Source organism: Rattus rattus, chromosome 12 (assembly GCF_011064425.1).
Source record: "Rattus rattus isolate New Zealand chromosome 12, Rrattus_CSIRO_v1, whole genome shotgun sequence".
Lineage (NCBI taxonomy): Eukaryota > Metazoa > Chordata > Mammalia > Rodentia > Muridae > Rattus > Rattus rattus.
Window position 1 is genome coordinate 58346757 of NC_046165.1, and position 25624 is coordinate 58372380.

Consider the following 25624-nt stretch of genomic DNA (forward strand, 5'->3'; position numbering starts at 1 on the left):
AGGTCAAAACCATCCATTAATAGGTATTTTATTTTGGTGCCTGCCTCTTCTTCATAGCGTCAATGAAACCATCCACATGAGACAACACCACTGTGGTCAAGGCATCTGACTCAATCCATCTGTGCTGCTATAACAGAGGCCCCAAGGCCCGAGAGTTTATAAAGGATAGGTATTGCTCCTTATAGTTCTGGAGGCTGGGAAGCACAAGATCAAGAGGCCTGATCTGATGGGGCTTCCATGCTGTAGTTCACCTGTGGAAAAAGGAGAGGGCAGAATAGAGCGTGAATGATGGAGAGACAAGACACCCCACCTTGCAGGTCCAGTTATTTTACAATAAGCACAGGCGTCCTTCCTGAGAAGGCAGAGCTACCATGGCCTGGTCATTCTGTTAGCCATTTGCCCATTAAGTCTATAATGTAGGAACTCAATTTCCAACACAAGTCACATGGCAGCTGTAGCCCATCCCATGTCCGTACATCTTCTCTCACCATTGTCTCATCTGTGTCTTGTTTCCAATATCTCCTCTTTCTTGCCATGGCTGAATGGGTAGACAGAGCCAGGAGATGATGCTGTCTCTATTTGGGTTTCTTCAGTTTGGAAATGGGAATGAGGTTCCTGGTGGTCAAGGCAAGGTTTTTTGTAGAGGGCATGAGGCCCACATGCTCACAGATGAGCGCTTGGGAGGCCAGAAATGTTAAACACGCAATGTTTCTCTTCCAAGGAAGATGTATACCTGTTTTCCGCTGGAGACCCTGGGGATGAATGTAGTTAACGGCCTGGTAACCCGTGGTATTTGGAGGGCCAGCCCACATGTGAATTCCCCAGACTATTGTGTTTATTTCAGTCATTTTCCCTAGGTCCTTATCTTGAGCATTGCTCTGAGTCAACAGACCCATCTTTACGGAGGAGACCATATGTGCTTTGTAAAGAGTTTTAATGAACACGTGTCTTATGCTTTGTTTTACACATGGGATTGATTAATCATCATCAGGAAACATTTTCCAACACTGTGCTCTGCTTAAATATGCCTAAAATAAACTGCCTGATGTCAAACTCAAGAACCAACATGTGCTACTGAGTTTCTCTGGATCAGATTTCCTTCTTGCCTTCCCACCACGGTAGTCACCGAGACCCTCATTGTCTTTAAACAAAGGCAGAGTTTTCATTAATATAGACTACATAGGAGCATTAGACTTCACTGTGGGCTCTGAGTAGTGTGTGCAATGTTCATTTATCAATATGGGATAGGTAGGTCTTCCCTGTCAGTCACGGAAGTGGAGAGAACCACGTGAACTGAGGAAACTTAGACACCCTTATAAAATGAGGCAATAGTGTCAAAATGCTGTTGTTCACACCGTTAAGGAGGAGATACTGGTCTTCAGAAAGCTATGTTCAGGACTGTGCCAGGAGCTGCTGATGGGTAATGTGGTTCTTTCTCAGCTTCTCTAATGAAAGCTGTGTGTGTAGAGATTGGAGTCAGTTAGCAGGAGCTGCAGTAGGGACTTCCCCATCCTCAAGGACCCCTTGGAGGTACCCAGAGTATCAACACACAGAGTTCTCTCTATATCTGATCCAATCCCTGGTAACTTCCTACTCAGGATTCACAACATGCATTGTCACCAACAACTGGCTGGACGACAGTGACAAGAGAGACATCCTGGCCCAGATGATGTGCGAGCTGAGCCAACACTTTGACTTCCTCATAGAGTCCTGTCAGGTCGGGATGATCAAGCCTGAGCCTCAGATCTACAAGTTTTTACTGGACACCCTGAAAGCAAAACCCAATGAGGTTAGTAGGTACTCCCTTTCGGGGGGGAAAGAATGTTCCAGAGATCTTGCAAAAAGGGAACCATTGAGTTCACAGACTGGGGTGCACTTGGGTCTTGCAGCACAGTCATAGGCCATTCCTTCTGCATCAGGAGGAATGTTTTTTAACGTGTAGCTTAGTCCAGAATGTTCCATTGTAGCCCTTCTGTGGCTGTATGTTAAATCAGATGCCGTTAGAGCAGCTGCTCATGTTTACTCATGAAGAAACAGAGACCCTGAGAGACTTTGCCACAAAGTCTCAAGCTATTGAGAGTCATCCCACAAAAGAGTGATCAGGAGTGGTCTCCTGCCACGCCTCCCTGTCCAAGCATCATGTCCCACTTGACTCCTGTCTCTGTACATTAAGTGTCCTAGGAATCACGAGGCTGAAACACTGCATTACAGTCTCCTTCTCTAATCTTAAAGGGTAAAGGAAAGGTCCCTCTCCTTCCTATGCTATCCCTTCCTCCTGTGGGACCCACCTCACCACAAGATGCCAGATCAGAACCTAACCCCCTGCTCCATCCCTGAAGGTCCATGTTCTTCATTTCATCCTCTTAGAGCTGCCCCTGGTCCTGTTCTCCTTCTGAAGTTCTCTTCACACAAGATGCTTCCTCTAGCTGACATCCATATTGTTTGGGTCCAGGTTGTTTTCCTAGATGACTTTGGAAGTAATCTGAAGCCAGCCCGTGACATGGGGATGGTTACCATCCTGGTTCGCGACACAGCCTCGGCTTTGAGAGAACTGGAGAAAGTCACAGGGACACAGGTAACATTAGGTTTGGGTAGAGTCTGGGTCCTTGCCACCCATGACTCAGGAAGTCCACACCCCTGACCAACATCTATCTATTTCCTTCTATGCAGACAGTAAGCAGGAGTTTAAATCAACATTTGCCAACTCAGGAAACTAAGACAAGAGAGAGGCACTTAGGGCTGGAAGATGGCTCAGTTGGCATGTATCTAACATGGAAACATGAGGTCTGAATATGATCTCAAGCACTTGCATGGTGGCACATACATGTAATCCTATACTGGGGATACAGAGCTTTGAAGCTCTGACTAGAGTCTATCCAGTTAATACACTCATATTTGGAGATGCTGGGATCTAGAAATTTATTGTATGTATTTCAGGGGAAGACAGAATCCAGCTTATATCATAATAGCTTACATTTTTAATAAATAAATACATTTGTTTAATACAATAAATTAAATCGTGCCCAAGTTTAGCTGTTCCCTCTAGACCCAGAAGTCTTACAAGCAGAGGGGAAACTGAAGTCAACTTGAATCAAATCATCCATCCCCTCTGTTGCTAAGTTTGTCCCTTCCTCCCAGTAAGCTAGATACCTATTCTTCATCCTTCCTTTCTTCCCATTGGTTATGAGGAAGTATAGTGTATTGCCCAGAGAATGATTCACTATGACCATACTTTGGTCTTTGAATGAGTGAATTTATTAAGAATAAAACAAGCCAAAGTAAAAGAATAAATACCAAGAGAGAGAGAGAGAGAGAGAGAGAGAGAGAGAGAGAGAGGTGAAGATAGATATCAAAACATCACCAAATTGGGTGCTCAAAACATCTAGCAGAAATTATTTGGGGAAGCCCATTTAAGGGAGCCAATAGGAGTTTCTGAAAGAGTCCCTAACAGAGCAGATTGTCCCCTGTGGTGAGGCTTCCAAGAGAAAGAACAAATAGTACAAAGGTGACATCATCAAATCAGGGCTTTATGAGCATCCAACAGAAACCAACTGGGGAGAATGAGGACATGAGCTGGAGTGTCTAAGGCAGTCACAGAGATGGGCTGCAGCTCACTGAGAGGCACAGAGTAGGGCTGCAGTTGACTGAAGGGAGATCCCTTCCTACAGAGGCATCACAGAGAGGCAGCAGCTATGCCTGGCCTGAGCCTGGTGGCCGTCTGAGGACTTCTGTGGAGGATGGTCTGAAACCACAGAGATGTACAAATCTTGTGTTTTCCTGGCTCATATGATGTTTATTTGGCAGCACCAGGGCCTTTGTGGAACACTGCCAGTCATTCGGGGACTTGGGATGACAGAGGACCTACTGTCACTCACTGAGGGCTTCCAAAATCTCACAGGCTGCCCAGTGGGAAGATAGGAGTTGAGGGACTGTAAGAGAGTCATGTGTGGGTTTTGTTGGCTTGACTAGAGCCGCTATGCACTGCTATCTGCATTCCATCGGACAGAACTCAGTCACAGGGCTCCAATGGACAGAAGCAGCTGATGGAGTCCAGCCATGGCTGATCTAGATTGGGTTGATTCTTAAAGTGCATCAGGATTCACTCATGAGCGGTGGCAGGGGTGATGTCTGGGGTCTCACAATGTCCTTCATTGTACCCATCGTACTTTCAGTTTCCTGAGGCACCTCTGCCAGTCCCGTGCAGTCCAAATGATGTCAGCCATGGCTATGTGACAGTGAAGGTAAGTCAGCCAACTTCTCTCTGACCACAGATGATATGTGAAATGACAAGGATCATCGAGTTGTCGGTCCACAAATGTGCATACAGATGGGAAAACTAAAGAAAGCAAAGCAGGCTCAATGGGCGGAGCCCTTGTGGAGCATACACTTCTGATTGGCCAGGACTCAGTCATGTGACTACATCTACTATTACCAGGGGAAGGCTTGTCTACACATGCCAGCATGTTTCAGGGATCTGGGATAAAGCAGACATTAGAAGCCTTAATGGTCATCTTTCCAGTAGAGCCACCCAAAAGGACAATGCAAACAATCATATTTAAGAAACAAACGTCTGAGGAGGGGAGACAACTGGCCAGTCAGGCATTCACTATGCGAGCATGAGGACCTGAGTTTCATGTGAAAACTAAAGCTAGGCATGGTGGTGTGTGTTTGTAATCATGATCACTGAGAGACAGAAACAAACAGATCCCTGGGACTCGCTCACCAGCAAGAATGGCCTCCTTTGTGAGTTCCCGGCAAGTGAGAGAGGTTCTATCTATCAATAGTAAGTAAGTAAATAAATAAACAAACAAACAAACAAAGAAATAATTGGACTGCTCTTAGGAAATGTGTCTTAGTTATTTTTTTATTGTTGTGATAAAATATCATGACCAAGGCAGCTTATAGAAGAAAGAGTTTAATTTGGCTTATTATGTCAGAGGATTAGGGTTCATAAACTGAGCAAAGTCATGACAGCTGGTGGCTAGAGCAGCAGTTGAGAGCTCACATCTTGATCCCCAAGCAGGAGGTGGAGGGAGCACATTGGGAATGGCACAAACCCATCCAACAGGGCCACACCTCCTAATTCTTCCCAAGTAGTTCCACCTACTGAAGACCAATTAATCAAACAGAGGCCTATGGGAGTTATTCTCATTCAGACTATCACAGAATGATACCTCTGGCTGTCACACATGCATGTACCCTCACACCCATCACCCTCTCTCCCTCTCCCTCTCTCTCTCTCTCTCTCTCTCTCTCTCTCTCTCTCACACACACACACACACACACACACACACACACACACACACACAATCATAAAGTAGGCACAGAATTCTATACATCACCATTTGTCTTGTAGAAAATTGGCTCCCAGTTGAAAATTATGAGACACCGCCAGTACTAAGTCACTTTGGAGGGGAAACTAAATTGTTTTGATTCTGTTTGCTCCCAACTGCATAATCTTTTCACATCATTGTGAAAACTGCCTGGTGTGTTACCCACATTGGCCATTGACAGTGCCAGATATTGTTACCTAGCCTTTGGGTCTTGAGCTGAGGTGGCTAGGTCAGGTAAGGTCTGGCTATCCCCAGCAATGGCTGGGAATGTCATCTGCATAAGGAAGCCCCAGTTCTGCCTGCATTGCACCAAGATTACTGTTGCACCCCTCTCTTCCACAGCCAGGGATCCGTCTGCACTTTGTGGAGATGGGCTCTGGCCCTGCTATATGCCTCTGTCATGGGTTTCCTGAGAGCTGGTTTTCTTGGAGGTACCAGGTAAGGGAAATGGGGGAAGGTGTTCCCCAATAGGGGCGGGAACAGAGGCGTTAGATGGTATGGGCCAGCCTGGGATATTATAGATGATGAATCATCTCCGAATTGTGACCACATGGCCTCAACAGTGCTGGCTATAGGAAGTTTCTTGGGGCTGTACTGATCCTCAAGACATCTGCATTAGAAGGTGGCTCTTGAGGACATTCCACAACTCCTGCTGGGAAATCTTAGTAGTGAACACAGTAATACGCAGCGGCGTTGTCAGACGAGCTCTGCTCAGTGTGCTCTGATGCGGTGTACAGCTGCCCCACTGTCCATGGCCGTCGTAGGAGATGGGCTCCTTCTAGCTCCATGCGATTGAGACTAACAAGTGTCATGTGGCACTTTAGGTGGAGCCATTACAAGTCAGAGGGAGAAAGGGATACAAGCAAAGAGCTTCAGCTAGGGCCTGGTGAGTCCAACTGCCATGCCCTTGAACTGCTTTGTTTTCCAGATCCCTGCTCTGGCCCAGGCGGGCTTTCGTGTTCTAGCTATAGACATGAAAGGCTATGGAGACTCATCTTCTCCTCCAGGTGAGTTGGCTGTCTTATAGATTAAAGATGTCCTATACGGTCATGCTTCTCTCTTGTCAACCTCTCTAGCACCCCTGAGCTCTCCAGCCCCCCTGAGCTTGCCCTGTCCAAGTTGAACATGTTTGATGAAGTCCTGATCCTCTCCTGTAGTGTCCCATATCTTAGGTTGGTCTTAGGTTATTCCTGCTCTGTACACTCTGAGTGACCCAGGAGGCACACAGGCTCGTGCTGGAAGGGGCGCTCTGCTGGTCATCAGTGATGTAGAATGTAGGATACAACGTCTATTTCTAGAAAGGTTTTCATAGGCCTCGCTGAAAGACTGAATTCGAATCCTCAGCTTTCCCTCCCCTCTGCCCATTCTCTCTATGAAGGTGGCTGCCCTTGATGCCTCCCTCACATCAATGCACTCTACAATAGCTAACCTCTCATGGCTGGCTGATCTCATCTAGTATGCTGACTCTGCGTTCATCCCTGTCGAATTATAGCAATTCCTCACCTTCCAGATGCATGCTTTCAGTGTTCAATCCGCCCTCTGCCTGTATATTCCTCCTCCAAAGACCACTGAGGCACCCCCATCTTTTGGCTACTTTGATTAGCAATGTTCTAAACATGGGTGCGCGCGCACACACACACACACACACACACACACACACACACACACACACACACACCCCTGTGCATCTCTGCCTTCCATTCTCTAGAACTCCTGGAACGATTCTGCAACCATCGTAGGTCATATCTAAGCCCTGTGTCTACAGAACCCAAGAATGAGCATTAAATAGCTTCTTAACCCTGAGGCCATTCGTAAGTTTATGAGCATTTTCCGGATAGGAAGCGTTTTCCTGTACCAGGTTCAGTAGAGTCCTTAGGTAAAAGGTCTTTGGAGCCCAGGTGTGGAAGCAGGGACAGGATGCAGCCAAGCATGAACGCAGCTCCTCCAAAGGACAGGGATGCTGTTGACAGCTGGGCTCTCTAATCTGCTTCCCACTGCCCTTAACCACAGTGCTCACAGCTGGCAATGCCTGTCTCCTGTGTTTAAAGTCTGCTGACCCAGACTGGGGCATTGGGCACTCACAGGACCATCCTCCACATCCCTTGACATGTCAGGCTGGGGGGAATGGGGGTTGTTCTCTACGTGTGGCAGTGTCTGCTCAATGTGTCCTGTCTCCTGGACAACGTCACTCAACTGTAGACTAAAGGGACGCTTCCATCCCAGGGAAGAGCCCAGGGAAGCCAGATTTCTAGCTTGAGTTATAAGAGTAGTTGCTCTCTCTTTACCTCAGGACAGTCTACTTGGGATTGCCTGGGGATGATATAGTGATGTTACAGCATTCTGAATAGAGCCAGTGAAAAGAGAAGGGTTAGAACCTTTACTGAATGGTTTTATTATGTTTCTTATGTTTTCATCATTTTTGATACTTCTTTGTCTTCATGTTCACTGGAGTGGTTTTTTATTAAAAAAAAAATATTCACTTACACCCCAGCTCCCAATGTGATCTTCAGGTACAATGCTTTTTTCAAAATTCCAGTGGCTTCTTTTGCCCATGAGACTAGGATTTGCTATTTATTTTGTTGGCTGGCTTCAAATTTGCTCGCTTGCTCTGTGTTCCAAGTGCTCAATGGCATATTTTTTAGACAGAAATAGAGAAATTTTACAATGTATGCAGTACCACACATATCCACAGAGTGCATTTTGAGAAAATCCACAAGTCTGTAGGGATTTGAAACTAAATGTTGTGATTTTAAATATTAATCCAAGATCATAGTAGTTAAGTGGTGTGATACCAGTGTAAAGACAGGGTCTCAACAAGCAGAGCAAACTAAAAAGCTTAGAAGTAACACACACACACACACACACACACACACACACACACACACACTCAACTAGCCTTTAACAAGGGTGCCAGGAACACTTGCAACTAGCAAGGAGGAGCTAGTTCTTCAATAAGTGACAGAAAAAAAAGCTCAAACAGTCAAATTAGGCTTTTATCTTATGTCATATTCATAACCCAATTTAAAATACTTAAAAAGTAAACAGAATCAATATATTGGGAGTTTTTGATAAATAGGATTTCTTGTTTATAAAATTAAAAATCACTTTCCCCCTCTCTGCTTCTGTCTTTCTGTCTCTGTTTCTGTCTCTCTCTGTCTCTCTGTCTCTGTCTCTTTCTCCCTCTGTGTGTGTGTGTGTGTGTGTGTGTGTGTGTGTGTGTGTGTGTGTGTGTGTGTGTGTGGTGTAGACCACAATAGTCTTGAACTCACAGAGATCTGCCTGTCTCTGCATCCTGGAGGCTGAGGATTAAAGGCATGTACCACATGCCTGGCATTCATTTATTTATTTATTTATTTATTTATTTATTTATTTATTTATTTATTTATTTATTCCACTTATTTCTAATTACAGAAATAGAAGAATATGCTATGGAATTGCTGTGTGAGGTAAGAAGCCTCTTCAGTAACACTACAGCATCGTTTCCATCCTGAGCTTCTCCCTGACATGAGCTAGGGCACAGGTGTCCATCTAAACCCCAGGAAAGCACAGTGCCTAGCTTGCATGGTGACTCTCACTGAACACGGAGGTGGCAGTTCGAAATGACAGCCAGCACGTATGAAGCATGGTGTGTCTCCCAAATTGAATTAGGCAGCCTGAGGTTGCTGCCATAGTTGACAGGCAGTAGATCCAGCTTTGCCTAGGTCTCCCCACCAAGTCCCCAGGAATTTGCTCCCACTTCCCATCCCGCTGCTGTCCACTCACCGGCTTCACATTTATTTCTATTGGAATCTGTTCCCAGGATGGGTACCCTGGGTTGCTACAAAGATCCACACTCCTGCGTGGGGTCCCAAGGTCAGAACAAACAAGACAAAGAGAACCATCCCTGGGGTTGGGGATTTAGCTCAGTGGTAGAGCGCTTGCCTAGGAAGCGCAAAGGCCCTGGGTTGGTCCCCAGCTCCGAAAAAAAAAACAAAAAAAAAAAAAAAAAAAAAGAGAACCATCCCTATCCTCCACTCTTTTAGGTATCAATAGTACATCCACTACTAACTAGAAACTAGCCCACGAGAACTAATGACGAGAGAACCCAGGCCCCACTATTCAAAGCAGCCCCATCCATAGTAGCTGCAAGTGGAAACAACCAAGCACCACCCGCTAATGACTGGGTGGGTATTACGCCAGCATCTGTGCACTGTAAGGTTACTCAGCCAGGCAGGGTAGTGAGGCAGTGGACCCTGTCCCCACACGAGTGAATGTAGAAGCTACCAAGTTAAGCAGAAGCCAGCTACAAAGCCACACAATGCAACTCCATGTATAGGGAGTGTCAAAACCAGGCAAGCCAGAGGGAACTTAGGTTAGTGGCAGCCAAGACACAGGGGAAACAGAATGGAAGTGGAAGCCTGTTGGGTACAGGGCTTTCCTCCACGGCAGAGAAAGCTTCCAGATACTGGATGGTGGCGACAGTTTCACAACTCTGATTGTTCTAAACTCACTGAAGTGTGGACTTTAAAGGGGGTGGTTACAGTGTGTGACTTATATTTTATAATGCTCCTCTTGAAAAATCACCATGATAATTTTAATGTAAAATTACATTTTAAAAGCTGAAATTGGCTTCAAATATGAGGTCAGAGGAAGTGGAATTAAGACTCACATCACTGCTTGTCTTCAGGTGCCTTTAAAGCTTTCTCTCAGCACAATTCCCCAAATGCCTTGTAAAACCATTCCCTCAGCTACAAATCCCAAAATTGTGTGAGTTCACTACGTGACTCATAGCTTTTCTAAAACCAGGCTCTCCATTTATTTATTTTTTATCTTTAATTGACAAGTCTTCTGTCCCGCATAATGAGATGTTTGATGCCCACTCTAAAACAGTCATGTCCAGGAAACCGGCAGGCGCGTGACTGCACAAACCATCGTCTTACGGTGGCAGCACATGCCAGTCACCAGACATTTCTCAAGAACATATCATCACTGATTACAGCCAGTTTGCTGTACAGTAGGTCCCTTGAAATTTACCTCCCCCTCTTTTGTACATACCAGAGAAGTGAACAGAATCAATATATTGGGAGGTTTCTTTGTTTTGTTTTATTTTTTGATAAAGAGGACTTCTTGTTTATAAAATTAAAATCGCATTTTCTCTGTTTCTGTCTCTGTCTGTCTGTCTCTGTCCATCCTTCTCATGTTCACTGCCTCAGCCTCTATTATATGTTCTTCCATGATGCCTCATAGATAACCGGTCTAGACCTCATAAGAATGAGCCTCTCTCTCTGTCTCTCTCTGTCTCTCTCTGTCTCTGTCTCTCTTTCTGTCTCTCTCTCTGTCTCTCTCTGTCTCTCTGTCTCTCTCTGTCTCTGTCTCTCTGTCTCTGTCTCTCTGTCTGTCTGTCTCTCTGTCTCTGTCTATCTGTGTGTGTATGTATGTGTGTATATGTATGTGTGATGTGTGTGTATGTGTGTGTGTATGTGTGTGTCCGTGTGTGTGTCTCTGTCTGTCTGTCTCTCTGTCTCTGTCTCTCTCTGTCTCTCTCTGTATCTCTCTGTCTCTCTGTCTCTGTCTCTCTTTCTGTCTCTCTCTGTCTCTCTCTCTGTCTCTCTCTGTCTCTCTCTCTGTCTCTCTGTCTCTGTCTCTCTTTCTCTGTCTCTCTGTCTCTCTCTCTCTCTCTCTCTCTGTCTCTGTCTGTCTCTCTGTCTCTGTCTGTCTCTCTGTCTCTCTGTCTCTCTGTCTCTCTGTCTCTCTGTCTCTCTCTCAGCTGATTTTATTTGACTACCATGTTCTCCACGTTGCTACAATAAGTTGACTTCACCCTTTTGTGTGTGGCTGGTAGCCCTTTGTGTATGTTCAGGGTCTTTCATCAACTGATGGACACTTGAGTTGATGCCATCTTTTGGCTCCTGTGAAAACGCTGCAATAAACAGAAGTGACTTTTAATTTAGGATGAGAGCCTTTATTCTACCCATAAGCCTCCTGTACATTTATAGCCTTGGGATTGCAAATTGAGAGTGCTGGATGTAACCTAGCAACAGTACCTTTTAAAGCTCACTGGCGTTGGGTCATTTACTGTGTGTGGCTTGGTGTGGGCGTTTAACCTTTGCAGGTCAGGCTCTCGAGTGTGAGACGCAGTGAACGGCTGGGGGCTGTGCATTGTGCTAGATTCTTAGGATCCAAGTGTGATTCTCAGCTGTGGAGACCGGAGAGGACACTGAACTCACTCTGACCTCTGTGATGAACTGAAATGTGGAAAGCTGCTGTCGTGTACTTCAGCAGGGTGTGTCACCCATGCTGTTGAGGTTTCTTGGGGTCTGGGAGTTCTTAGAAGCAATGGCAGAGTATGAAGTGAAGGTGTTTGTGTGCTTCCCCAGGACAGAACCCAAGGTTTCTATCGGAGACTGCAAGAGGTCTCAGGAGGCAGAGAGACCACTGTGGTTCAGGAAGGGATAGGGGCTCCATGACATGAGTTCCCTGGGGCTTGTGCTGACAGTGTGTGGTGTGTGGCAGGTGGCTAAGCTTCTGTCCACCTTACCTGTCTGATGTCATGTTCCTGTGCTCTCTTAAAGGAGATGGTGACATTCCTGAATAAACTGGTGAGTCATTCCTTCAGGACGATCTCTCTGGAAAATTCTGTGTAAATCTTGGTAATGAAAGGAGATCTGAATGCCGTGGAGGGCTGCCCGTTGGTGACTGTGAGTTGAGAGGACCAGGAGAGGGAAAACACAGGCTTTTGGCAGTGGCAGGGGAGAGGATCTGTCCCAAAATTAAAGATGGCCAACAGTGAGGTTGGAGTAGGTCTTTTTTGCTATTCATTCAAGAAAGGGGAGATAAATCTCTTTATTGGATTCCATCCAGTGAGAGGAACCTTGAGCATCAGGGAAGGATGTGGTGAAATAATTTTAAAGCTTTTATTTCACAACTCATTAAAACTTGAGTCCCTTCTGACAAATCTCAGACCATTACATGATGATGACATTGTTGGGAATGTCAAATTCAGTCACGGGAATGAAAGTCAGTGGCCACAACAATCTGCAGAGTGCGTATACCCCACACTGCTCTGCTATGCCCTCTGCCTCACAGCATTAGGCTGGAACGGAATACAAACACTGCAGGATGGTTTGGAGAGAAGGAATGTTCTAGGACAGTGGCAATGGAGGGAGAGAACAGGGAGTGAGGCCTGGCTTACTAACTGGATATAGGGTGGGCAGGTGATGGCTGTCTCTATTCCATGGAATTGAGTCTGGACATTGTGTGTGTGTGTGTGTGTGTGTGTGTGTGTGTGTGTGTGTGTGTGTGTGTGTGTGTGTGTGTGTGTGTTAGAGAGAGAGAGAGAGAGAGAGACAGAGACAGAGACAGAGAGACAGAGACAGAGACAGACAGACAGACAGAGAGATCTAAATGACCATGGCCCAGTCTTACTCTGTGGTCTTTTTTTTATTATTATTTTACATTATTTTTATGTGTACACTGTAGCTGTCTTCATACATACCAGAAGAGGGCATCAGATTCCATTACAGATCGTTGTGAGCCACCATGTGGTTGCTGGGAATTGAACTCAGGACCTCTGAAAGAACAGTCAGAGCTCTTAACCACTGAGCCATCTCTCCAGTCCCCACTCTTCTTAAGGCATAGCTCTTAGCTGGCTGAGAATGTTTCCAACTGGAAATGGGAACCCATGGATTCAGGTCAGTAGGGTCACGTATCCATCCTCACACAGATCTGATAGGTCCTAGATCGGAGCCTGGGCCAGCTGTGCTCCTACCTCAGGGGTGTAAATTAAAGCAACTGGGACAGATCTGTTCCCCATAGACAATGCCCATTTAAGCAGAAAGTTTCTAAAGGCTGAGCTATGAGAAAATCTGTCATAAGAAGCAGAGGAGAGGGGTTGGGGATTTAGCTCAGTGGTGAGCGCGCTTGCCTAGGAAGCGCATGTCCCCTGGGTTGGTCCCCAGCTCCAAAAAAAAGAACAAAAAAAAAAAAAAAAAAAGAAGCAGAGGAGAGATCCAAGTTGTAAGTAGCTTGAGAAGTCCAGGCTCACTGAAACACAGGAAGAATATGGCAAAGGATGTGTCTGATGTTGAGAATCATCAGAAGGGTGAGGTCCAGCAGAGCCACACAGCGCTGCTCCTGATGGCTACTGGCCTCAAACAGAAGGGAAGGATGGGGCCTGCTGAGACTTATGAAGGCTCTTAGGGAGGGGACTGGTGTTGACCACCATGGAAGCTCCATAATAGATATGAAAGAATGGCAGGGACCTGAGACAAGGAGCCACCTTCAGAGGGGATACAGAGCCACGAGGCATCTGAAAGGCCTGGGAGGGCCAATTGGGCATCGAGGTGGAGGAGAGAAAAGAGCCTGATTTAGTCTGTGTTGGGAGACCTGGGTCACAATGGTGACTGTCACTTACCTTGTGTGGTACAAGGTAGATCATTTCCCACTGGTATAACAGGTATTACAGGCTACTGCAAGGACTCCAGGTGTAGATATGAACACCTCCATAGCTCCCGGATATAGTAGCTGTTCAGTCCAGGGGAGCCATTGTCATCAGCAACAGCAGGAGAAAGGGGGAAAGATGGATTTCTTGTGGCTAAGAGAGAAAAGCTCCCAAAAGAGTAAGGGTAGAATTTTAGTCAGTCAATGACCTTGGAGTGTGAAGAAGAAAGTTATCATTTTAAAGAGACAAAGTGGAGTGAAACAAAAATCGATTTGAGAGAAGAGAGACAGAAAGAGAGAAGAAACTTGTGGTCAGTGGTCTTGTCTTCTAAGGACATTAATTCAAAGCCTAGTCATGTGCATAGACGGAGGAGGGGAAGGGTGATGTGTGAGAGATGCAGTTAAGAATGGTGCATGCCTTTGAGAGGCTCCTGGGGGTTCCTGTTGGTGTCACTGAGTTTGTCAAGGAGAGCCTTTGGCTCTTCACTCCCCGTCCCAGAAATCCATCTTCATCGTGTCTCTTCTTGTTTCTCTAGGGAATCCCTCAAGCAGTGTTCATTGGCCATGACTGGGCTGGTGTGCTGGTGTGGAATATGGCTCTCTTCCACCCTGAGAGAGTGAGGTAAGCAGTCGGGTGCACTAGGATTTACTAGGCTGGACTCAGAGTCCCTCAAGAACTGCTATGGGCTTCTCTGGGAAACGTCTAGACAACAGTATGTAATAGGGAAAGAAACCCACTAAGCTACTGAGCTCCCAGGAACAATCTCTAACAAGGTACAAGTAATTCAGAGACAGAGTATCTTGTGGGAGGAACTCAGGGCTGACTCTGGGTGGGGGAATAAAGAGGCGAGGGTTCATAGAGTCACGCCATGAAGCAGCAAGAGAGAGTTCACCCTGGGCAAAATTCAGAAAATGCGGCCTTTAAGTGGGCAGTGAGGCACATGCCTCTAATCCCAGCACTTAGGAGGCTGAAGCAGGATTATAAATTCAAGGTTACCACAGGCTACAGGGGGTGGGGGAAGACAGGACACAATTCTGTCCAAGACTGAGTGGCAAATCACGCCACCTCCTCGACCTTGGTTTCTTCAACTACAAAGCTACACCTGGAACTGATGGCCAGACCCACATCCAGAAGTGCTGTGTGCTGTGCAGCTCCCACGGCGTGGCATGGTCGCCACACAGCATCTATAGTTACTATTATCAAGGGTCTGTTGGGAGCTTTTGGATGGCCTGGACCCTAGCAAGTGAAGTGGACCTCGTGGCCACCCACAACCGAGCTGGGAAGCTGAAGTTAGTGCCCCTGTCTCAGCGGCAGGTGAGAGGAACATAGACAACAGCCTCTGCATACCACAACCAGCACACCCAGTCCTCATATAGTGAGGTTTTAAACTCTGCTTTTTGGGCTAGTCTGGTTGGGGAGTTCTCTCAGGATCTGCCTCTCTCTGCCCCCTAGTGCAGCAGGTTGCAGGCACTTGTAACCGTGCCTGGCTTTTCACATGGGTGCTGGAGATTTAGACTCACATCCTCATGTCCTTGTGTTTGTAAAGCAAGTTCTTTTACCCACTGAGCTACCTCTCCTGATCCCTCATAAAACACTTATAAAGTTAGTATATTACTGCTACACACACACACACACACACACACACACACACACACACACACACCTTCCCTCTTTCTCCTGTTTCATTTAAACTGAAAATAAGAGGTTTGATTCTTTTTTTTTCTTAGAATTATACTTTGCTATGTTTTATTAAATATGTTATCTCTTTCCCTTTTTTTTTTTTTTTATTTATTAACTTGAGTATTTCTTTTGTACATTTCGAGTGTTATTCCCTTTCCCGGTTTTCGGGCAAACATCCCCTTCCCTCCCCCTTCCTTATGGGTGTTCCCTCCCCACCCTCCCCCATTGCCGCCCTCCCCCGACAGTCTAGTTCACTGTGGGTTCAGTCTTAGCAGGACCCAGGGCTTCCCCTTCCACTGGTGCTCTTACTAGGATATTCATTGCTACCTATGAGGTCAGAGTCCAGGGTCAGTCCATGTATAGTCTTTAGGTAGTGGCTTAGTCCCTGGAAGCTCTGGTTGCTTGGCATTGTTGTACATATGTACATATGTCCCTTCAAGCTCTTCCAGTTCTTTCTCTGATTCCTTCAACGGGGGTCCCGTTCTCAGTTCAGTGGTTTGCTGCTGGCATTCGCCTCTGTATTTGCTGTATTCTGGCTGTGTCTCTCAGGATCGATCTACATCCGGCTCCTGTCGGTCTGCACTTCTTTGCTTTATCCATCTTGTCTAATTGGGTGGCTGTATATGTATGGGCCACATGTGGGGCAGGCTCTGAATGGGTGTTCCTTCAGTCTCTGTTTTAATCTTTTGCCTCTCTATTCCCTGCCAAGGGTATTCTTATTCCCCTTTTTAAAGTAGGGTGAAGCCTTCACATTTTGATCATCCGTCTTGAGTTTCATTTGTTCTAGGCATCTAGGGTAATTCAAGCATTTGGGCTAATAGCCACTTATCAGTGAGTGCATACCATGTATGTCTTTCTGTGATTGGGTTAGCTCACTCAGGATGATATTTTCCAGTTCCAACCATTTGCCTACTTAATTTCATAAAGTCGTTGTTTTTGATAGCTGAGTAATATTCCATTGTGTAGATGTACCACATTTTCTGTATCCATTCCTCTGTTGAAGGGCATCTGGGTTCTTTCCAGCTTCTGGCTATTATAAATAAGGCTGCGATGAACATAGTGGAGCACGTGTCTTTTTTATATGTTGGGGCATCTTTTGGGTATATGCCCAAGAGAGGTATAGCTGGATCCTCAGGCAGTTCAATGTCCAATTTTCTGAGGAACCTCCAGACTGATTTCCAGAATGGTTGTACCAGTCTGCAATCCCACCAACAATGGAGGAGTGTTCCTCTTTCTCTGCATCCTCGCCAGCATTTGCTGTCACCTGAGTTTTTGATCTTAGCCATTCTCACTGGTGTGAGGTGAAATCTCAGGGTTGTTTTGATTTGCATTTCCCTGATGACTAAAGATGTTGAACATTTCTTTAGGTGTTTCTCAGCCATTCGGCATTCCTCAGCTGTGAATTCTTTGTTTAGCTCTGAACCCCATTTTTTAAGAGGGTTATTTGTCTCCCTGCGGTCTAACTTTTTGAGTTCTTTGTGTATTTTGGATATAAGGCCTCTATCTGTTGTAGGATTGGTAAAGATCTTTTCCCAATCTGTTGGTTGCCGTTTTGTCCTAACCACAGTGTCCTTTGCCTTACAGAAGCTTTGTAGTTTTATGAGATCCCATTTGTCGATTCTTGATCTTAGAGCATAAGCCATTGGTGTTTTGTTCAGAAATTTTTTCCAGTGCCCATGTGTTCCAGATGCTTCCCTAGTTTTTCTTCTATTAGTTTGAGTGTGTCTGGTTTGATGTGGAGGTCCTTGATCCACTTGGACTTAAGCTTTGTACAGGGTGATAAGCATGGATCGATCTGCATTCTTCTACATGTTGACCTCAGTTGAACCAGCACCATTTGCTGAAAATGCTATCTTTTTTTTTCCATTGGATGGTTTTGGCTCCTTTGTCAAAAATCAAGTGACCATAGGTGTGTGGGTTCATTTCTGGGTCTTCAATTCTATTCCATTGGTCTATCTGTCTGTCTCTGTACCAATACCATGCAGTTTTTTATCACTATTGCTCTGTAATACTGCTTGAGTTCAGGGATAGCGATTCCCCCTGAAGTCCTTTTATTGTGGAGGATAGTTTTAGCTATCCTGGGTTTTTTGTTATTCCAGATGAATTTGCAAATTGTTCTGTCTAACTCTTTGAAGAATTGGATTGGTATTTTGATGGGGATTGCATTGAATCTGTAGATCACTTTTGGTAAAATGGCCATTTTTACTATATTAATCCTGCCAATCCATGAGCATGGGAGATCTTTCCATCTTCTGAGGTCTTCTTCAATTTCTTTCTTCAGAGTCTTGAAGTTCTTGTTGTACAAATCTTTTACTTGCTTGGTTAAAGTCACACCAGGTACTTTATATTATTTGGGTCTATTATGAAGGTGTCGTTTCCCTAATTTCTTTCTCGGCTTGTTTCTCTTTTGTGTAGAGGAAGGCTACTGATTTATTTGAGTTAATTTTATACCCAGCCACTTTGCTGAAGTTGTTTATCAGCTTTAGTAGTTCTCTGGTGGAACTTTTGGGATCACTTAAATATACTATCATATCATCTGCAAATAGTGATATTTTGACTTCTTCTTTTCCGATCTGTATCCCCTTGACCTCCTTTTGTTGTCTGATTGCTCTGGCTAGAACTTCAAGAACTATATTGAATAAGTAGGGAGAGAGTGGGCAGCCTTGTCTAGTCCCTGATTTTAGTGGGATTGCTTCAAGTTTCTCTCCATTTAGTTTAATGTTAGCCACTGGTTTGCTGTATATGGCTTTTACTATGTTTAGCTATGGTCCTTGGATTCCTATTCTTTCCAGAACTTTTATCATGAAGGGGTGTTGAATTTTATCAAATGCTTTCTCAGCATCTAATGAAATGATCATGTGGTTTTGTTCTTTCAGTTTGTTTATATAATGGATCACGTTGATGGTTTTCCGTATATTAAACCATCCCTGCATGCCTGGGATGAAGCCTACTTGATCATGGTGGATGATTGTTTTGATGTGCTCTTGGATTCGGTTTGCCAGAATTTTGTTGAGTATTTTGGCGTCGATGTTCATAAGGGAAATTGGTCTGAAGTTCTCTTTCTTTGTTGGGTCTTTGTGTGGTTTAGGTATAAGAGTAATTGTGGCTTCATAGAAGGAATTCGGTAGTGCTCCATCTGTTTCAATTTTGTGGAATAGTTTGGATAATATTGGTATGAGGTCTTCTATGAAGGTCTGATAAGAGGTTTGATTCTTAAAGCTTCCGATTTACCGAAAAGTTACCGTATAAGCATACTCCAATGCTATTGAAAACAAACCAATGGGGAAATAGCCACCAGCATGATTGTAGCTTAAAGATGGCCGTATATGTTGTTTTACTCAATTTAATCTCTTCCCAGAAAAAAATTGGAACATTTCACTGGCTGAAAGGAGGTTTTTACCCAAATAGCAGGCTGGAGTGAGACATCTCAGCAGGCCCTGGTCTCAGCTCCTCCTGTGTGTGTTCATCTCAGGCTTCCTAACCCTGATATCTGCTGTGATTGCTCCAGACACTCCCAGGAAGGGTGTGTGTGTGTGTGTGTGTGTGTGTGTGTGTGTGTGTGTGTGTGTCTGTGTGTCTGTGTGTGTGTCTGTGTGTGTCTGTGTGTCTGTGTGTCTGTGTCTGTGTGTGTGTGTCTGTGTGTGTGTGTCTGTGTGTGTGTCTGTGTGTGTGTGTGTGTGTGTGTGTCTGTGTGTGTGTCTGTGTGTGTGTCTGTGTATATGTGTCTTTGTGTGTGTGTGTCTGTGTGTGTGTGTCTATGTGTGTCTGTGTGTGTGTCTGTGTGTGTCTGTGTGTGTCTGTGTGTGTGTCTGTGTCTGTGTGTGTGTGTGTGTTTTGTGTGTGTGTGTTTCTGTGTTTGTGTGTGTGTTTGTGTGTCTGTGTGTGTCTGTGTCTGTGTATGTGTGTGTATGTGTGTGTTATGTGTGTATGCGTGTGTGTCTGTGTGTCTGTGTGTGTCTGTGTGTCTGTGTGTCTGTGTGTGTGTGTCTGTGTGTGTCTGTGTGTCTGTGTGTGTGTGTGTGTGTGTGTGTGTGTCTGTGTGTGTGTGTGTGTGTGTGTCTGTGTGTGTCTGTGTGTGTGTGTGTCTGTGTGTGTGTGTGTGTGTGTGTCTGTGTGTGTGTGTGTGTGTGTGTGTGTGTGTCTGTGTGTGTGTGTGTCTGTGTGTGTGTGTGTGTGTGTGTCTGTGTGTGTGTGTGTGTGTGTGTGTGTGTGTCTGTGTGTGTGTGTGTGTGTGTGTGTGTCTGTGTGTGTGTGTCTGTGTGTGTGTGTGTCTGTGTGTGTGTGTCTGTGTGTGTCTGTGTGTATGTGTCTCTGTGTGTGTGTGTCTCTGTGTGTGTGTGTCTATGTGTGTCTGTGTGTGTGTCTGTGTGTCTGTGTGTGTGTCTGTGTGTGTGTCTGTGTGTCTGTGTGTGTGTCTGTGTGTGTGTCTGTGTGTCTGTGTGTTTTTGTCTGTGTGTGTGTCAGTGTGTGTGTGTCTGTGTGTGTGTCTGTGTGTGTGTGTGTGTGTGTGTCCACATATGTGTACACGTGTCTAAGGCAGGTAGGTTTTAAATGTTGCAATTGAGGGGAAGCCACACCGGGTTAGGAATTGGTTCTCATGCCACCTCCCACCCACCACAGCAATAAGACCTCTGTGTGTGGTTTTCTCACTTCAGCCTTACTTCTGACCTGGAATGTTCTTTCTGAGTCATGTCTGTCTCCCCAACAGGCTCGTTGTTTTAATGTTGCTTATTCCTGCAGGGCTGTGGCCAGTTTGAACACTCCATTAATGCCACCAAATCCTGACGTGTCCCCCATGGAAGTTATCAGATCGATCCCAGTTTTCAACTATCAGCTGTACTTTCAAGAGCCAGTAAGTGCGGGACACAAGAGGGATGATGTCAGTGTTCGTGTCTTCCTCCTCTTCTGCTCCTTCTTTCTCTCCCCCCCTGATCCTTCCCTCTCTCTTTCAGTTTAATCCCTGCTTCCAAAATATTCTAAAGCATTAGTTAGAAATGACTTTGCAAACAGGCTCAGGCAGCCTGACTATAGATCCAGTGGGTTCTTGGTGAGTAGGTGAACAGGTCTCTGTCTGTCTGGGTGGCCACAGGCTGAAGAGCAGGAGACGGTGCCAGGCTGGCTCCTGTGCTTCTGTGATGTGTGGAGCAGAGTGCTGAGAGCCCACGTGAGGCTTTTGGCCTCACACTCTTGCCTTGTACTCTGCTCCTGACAACCGAGCCTTGTGAAGTGGCACTGAATACCAAAGAGACCCACAGCGGGCATGTTGAAGGAGTGTGGGGTTGTTCTAGGTGTCAGCACAAGTTCCACAAAGATGCCTTTCAAACACAGCCCCTGGACTGTGGTGACCCTTGTGATGGGGTCTGACACTACATTGGTGGGCAATTTCTGAGAACACCATGGGTCACCTGATCAGAAGCAGCAAGAGTCTATCTCCAATGCACTCTAACCAATGACTACACAGCTCAGCACCAGCTAACCTGTACTGTGCCACGACTTCTGGCCAGCAGGCACCTTGCTGGCCGCTTCCTTAGTTTAGCAAGACTGAAATTCTCCCAGAAGCCATGCCTCCTTCAGTAATCCCCACCTCAGGAAGCCCTGCTTCCTTCCGCCACTGCCAAATAGCTCTATATCCTTGATCCCACATTGCTCTGTGTGCATGTGTGCGTGCGTGTGCGTGTGTGTGTGTGCGTGCATGCGTGCGTGCGTGCGTGCGTGCATGTGTGTGTGTGTGTGTGTGTGTGTGTGTGATCCTCGTTCACCTTGAGGGCCAGAGCTCACTTGTCAGCATTGGTGTGTGACCCTGGGGTACAATAGGGCTGAACCAATGTTCTCAGAAAGGAGGATCCTACTGCCACATGCATAAAGCCGTGTGGTGACCATGTCCCCAGCCCTTGAACACTTGAAGAGGTCATATTGTTTGGTTCTGCACATTGTGCCCCTTGAGGTAGGTTGACTCTGGATCTTTGCCCTTGCTGGGAAGAGGTGAGGACATTTGTCATCCTCCCCATGCTGAATTTGCAGTTAGAGATTTTTATGAAAGTCATGTGGGCCTGTTAATTGCGAGCCACTCATTTGTAGGATGCAGTTATAGTGGAGAATCGATAGATGCCTTCTGCAAGGTGATGAATGCCAGGCAAGAAATAGCAGCGGGAGGTTTAGATCCACACTGATGGATGAGGGCCTGCCCAGCCTGCGAGTCAATCCTCAGTCAGGATTCGTATTTATTGTGAGCTGACCGCACCCCAGATGCAGCTGCTGCTGGTGAGCACATTTCAGTGTGAGGGAACTTGATGAGATCTCCACAGCGCTCTGATAGGGTGCCAAGAGCTGGTGAAACCCAGAAAACACACAAATAAATAGTGCTGCCCACCCAGAGGGAAGTCCATTGTGCCGACAGGGAGAGAGAATAAAGGTGGGGGCAGAACTGGAGAAGGTAAGAGGGCTTGTGTTCTTGGGTATGTACAGAAAGACTTCATTTTCAAATACCAAATGTTCTGTCAGCCCTGCTAGGAAGGGACAGTTCCTCCTGTGCTCCCTGAGCCCAGCATTAAAGAATGGCCTTTAGAATCTAACACCTGCAGCTCAAGCCTGGTGCTGACACTCATGAGCTGAAATGGTTTACTGCTTTGCTTTATCTTTAAGAATTTCCTTCTGGGGGAGCTGGAGAGATGGCTCAGTGGTTAGGAGCCCTGACTGCTCTTCCAGAGGTCCTGAGTTCAATTCCCAGCAACCACATGGTGGCTCACAACCATCTGTAATGAGATCTGATGCCCTCTTCTGGTGTATAGGTGTACATGCAGGCAGAATGCTGTATGCATAATAAATAAATCTTTAAAAAAAAAAAAAAGAATTTCCTTCTATCGGTGGCACTGTCAGGTGGTTTGTGTAGTACAGAGTTCGTGTTTGTGAATGACAGAAAGACACTTCGGAGGTTAAACTCAAAGGTGCATGCACTGAGGCCTTAGTGGGTGGGGTCCATTAGCCGCTCTGCTGCTCCCGTTGGGCTGCCTTTGATAAGGGGGGGAGGGGATCTTCACAGAGATTTTGTCTTCTCGGGTGACATCCTTGACTCTTGGCCAAAAAGAGAGCCAGGGCTGGGAGTGAGGCTCTCTTTTCTCTTTCTTGTTCCTTCATTTTCTTGGTGATGCTCCCCAACCTGACACACACCTTGCTTCATCCTTATTTTATCTCCCCACTGACAAAGCGAGGTATTAGTAGGTGTTCCGAAAAGGCTCAATGGATGGAAAAGGGGGCAGGTAGGAGTGGAAATAAGAAGGAAAATGAGCAAGGCTTTCAAAATCTTGTTTGTTTGGTTGTTTGTTTGGTTGTTTGGTTGTTTGGTTGGTTGGTTGGTTGGTTGGTTTGGTTTGGTTTGGTTTGGTTTGGTTTGCTTTGGTTTGCTTTGGTTTGGTTTGCTTTGGTTTGGTTGGTTTTTTGTTGTGCTCCTGTGTATCTGGTGGGAAGTTTACCTCCTTTATCATGTACCAGCATAGGAGGTGCCCTGTTCTGGGATAGTGCTCTTTCTGGGCTGCTGTAGGAACTGTATGGAGCCATCAGCAGTGGTCAATATTGGCTAGTGCTCTCTCTGCCTCTGGGTCCAGTCAGACCTTTGGCTTCTGTTCTCCATCAACTCTAGACTTCATGTTTGGCTGAAGCTCATGAGTATATGGAGGAAAGGGTGGCTAGTGTATGCGAGGTGACCCTCTCCACTGGGCAGGGACTATCAGATGTGCCTAGGATGTGGGTCCACTGGAGGATGTGGGTAATGTGAAGCCTGGCTCTGTGGCGTTGCTAAGGACCTGCATTCTAAGCATCTCCCAGGTGAGGAGATGCTCCCAAAGCCAAGTCTGGAGCAACAAGACCCGTAATCAAGTCTCCAATGAATTATTGAGGATTTAGCAAAAGTTACAGTCTCTTGCCCACAAAAGGTAATGCATACTACCCAGTTCTGTGGCAATTCTAAGATATTCTAGAATTTCTGAAGGCTAATATCTTAGTTAGGGTTTTACTGCTGTGAACAGATGCTATGACCAAGGCAACTCTTATAAGGACAACATGAATTGGGGCTGGCTTACAGGTTCTGCGGTTCAACCCATTATCATCAAGATGGGAGCATGGCAGCATCCAGGCACGCATGGCGCAGGAGGAACTGAGAGTTCTGCCTCTTGATCTGAAGGCTGCTAGGAGAAGACTGGCTTTCAGGCAGCTAGGATGAGGGTCTTAAAGTGCATGTCCACAGTGACACCCCCACTCCAACAAGGCCACACCTCCAAACAGCGCCACTCCCTGAGCGATGCATATTCAAACCACCACAGCTACCCTAAGTATATATACCCAGCTGTTTCGTTTGGAGCCCCCTCTCATCCCGTTGCCCTGGGGATTGTTTGCCTAGATCAGGCTGACTAGCATCAAGTTCTAGAGATCTACCTGCTTCCACCTTGTGATAGCTGGGCTTGCAAAAGTGTGCTACTTCATTCAACTTCTTCACATGGGTACTAGACATCAAACTCTGGCCCCCATTGTTGTAGCACAAGTATTTAGCAACTGAGCTGTCTCTCTAGCCCTCCTGTGGGAGAGGAATTTGACATTCAAAGTGCACCCTGGCACTCATCCTCTAGGCCAGCAAGGCTGTGCATTCGAGCTCTTTCATCAAGCCAGAATACCCTTCCTCCATCTGCACAGCCAAGTCCTACTCATAGTCCAGCTCCAGTGTTCTCTCTCTCAGTAAAAACAAGCTGTTGCCTTTTAGACAAATGGGGTCAACTGTCACTTGCTTTGTGAGCCTTGCTGTTTAATCATGAGGTGTTTGCTGCCTGCCCGACTCCCCCCTGAAGTCTTTAGCACATCACAGAATTAAACAGTATTTACAAGGTGAGTTAGTGAACATGAACACTTGCCAAGAAACACCAGACATAATATTTTTGATATTTGACTATATTTGCAATGGACAACCCCTCCTCCACATCGCAGGGGCATCTCTGTTTTGCCATAACAAGCTCCTAGTCATGTGTGTGAAGTTTAAAGGCTGATTCAGAGGAGAAGTAAGTAGAAGAGACGTTGGGAGAAATGTACCTCTGTGTCCCTTCTACCTACTGCTCCTCATTCCTGCAGCCTGGCATCGGACCACAAGGAGTTTGAGAACTTGTCGTAACCTGTAATAGATAAGCAATTATCTGTAATAACACTCTCCCAAGACAGAAGAACCTGGTAATTTAGCACCACCAAGGACGTGATGTCCTGTCCTTAGGAAGATAGCCCTGATAGCATTCTAAAAGTCTGTAATGATTTAGGACTAAATTGAAGATGGTTGAAGCTACTACAGTCAATTGAGAAGCATTAAAGGAAGCTGGGGGGCTGGAGAGATGGCTCAATGGTTAAGAGCACTGTCTGCTCTTCCAGAGGTCTTGAGTTCAATTCCCAGCAACCACATGGTGGCTCACAACCATCTATAATGAGATTTGGTGCCCTCTTCTGGCCTGCACGTGTACATGCAGGTGGAACACTGTATACATAATAAATCTTTAAAAATAAAATAAAATAAAATAAAGGAAGCTGGGAACAGAGCTCACTGCTTACATCCTCAGAGCCTGGCCACCACCTTAAACCTATATCAGCCTCTTTGATTACCACAAGTCATACCTCATTCTAGAGATCTGGGCATTATCGATAGGCCCACCTCCCCGGAAGCACCCCGTTAGCATCTTATATTGTATTTTAACCCTTTCCTAGCAAACATATCACATTCAAGGAATGCAATTCTAACAAAATGTTAAACGGGCTAGATGGAGCATAAGCTAAGGCCATTGGTCAGGTGGGAGAGAGTGCTACAGTTTCCAGGGCATCCTGACGGGATCTTTAACTTTGCTTTCTTGACTGCTTTAGGGAGTGGCTGAGGCTGAACTGGAAAAGAACATGAGTCGGACTTTCAAAAGCTTCTTCCGAGCCAGTGAGGATATGGTAAGAGGTGGGAGATGGAGTGTGTGTGTGTGCATGTACATGTGTGTGCACTCATGTGTATATATGTGAGTGAAATGTACATGTGTGTACACTCATGTGTATATGTGTGTGCATGCATGGGTGTACACACATGCACACACGTGTTCATGTTTGTGTGTGTGTGTCTGTGTGTGTGTGTGTGTGTCTGTGTATGCATAGAACATGAGTTGGACTTCCAAAAGCTTCTTCTGAGTCA

General features: G+C 45.9%; 1 protein-coding gene across 1 annotated transcript in view; it reads left to right on the plus strand.

Moving 5' to 3' along the window:
* The window catches only part of Ephx2 (epoxide hydrolase 2), a 43026-nt gene that overhangs the window by 12296 nt on the left and 5106 nt on the right, over positions 1–25624 (plus strand). Inside the window, exons 4-13 of the mRNA XM_032917970.1 lie at positions 1599–1789; positions 2453–2575; positions 4173–4241; positions 5676–5771; positions 6262–6340; positions 8745–8779; positions 11885–11911; positions 14288–14373; positions 20173–20284; positions 25315–25389. Coding sequence (XP_032773861.1) covers positions 1599–1789; positions 2453–2575; positions 4173–4241; positions 5676–5771; positions 6262–6340; positions 8745–8779; positions 11885–11911; positions 14288–14373; positions 20173–20284; positions 25315–25389 — 893 coding nt within the window. The remainder of the gene's footprint in view (positions 1–1598; positions 1790–2452; positions 2576–4172; positions 4242–5675; positions 5772–6261; positions 6341–8744; positions 8780–11884; positions 11912–14287; positions 14374–20172; positions 20285–25314; positions 25390–25624) is intronic.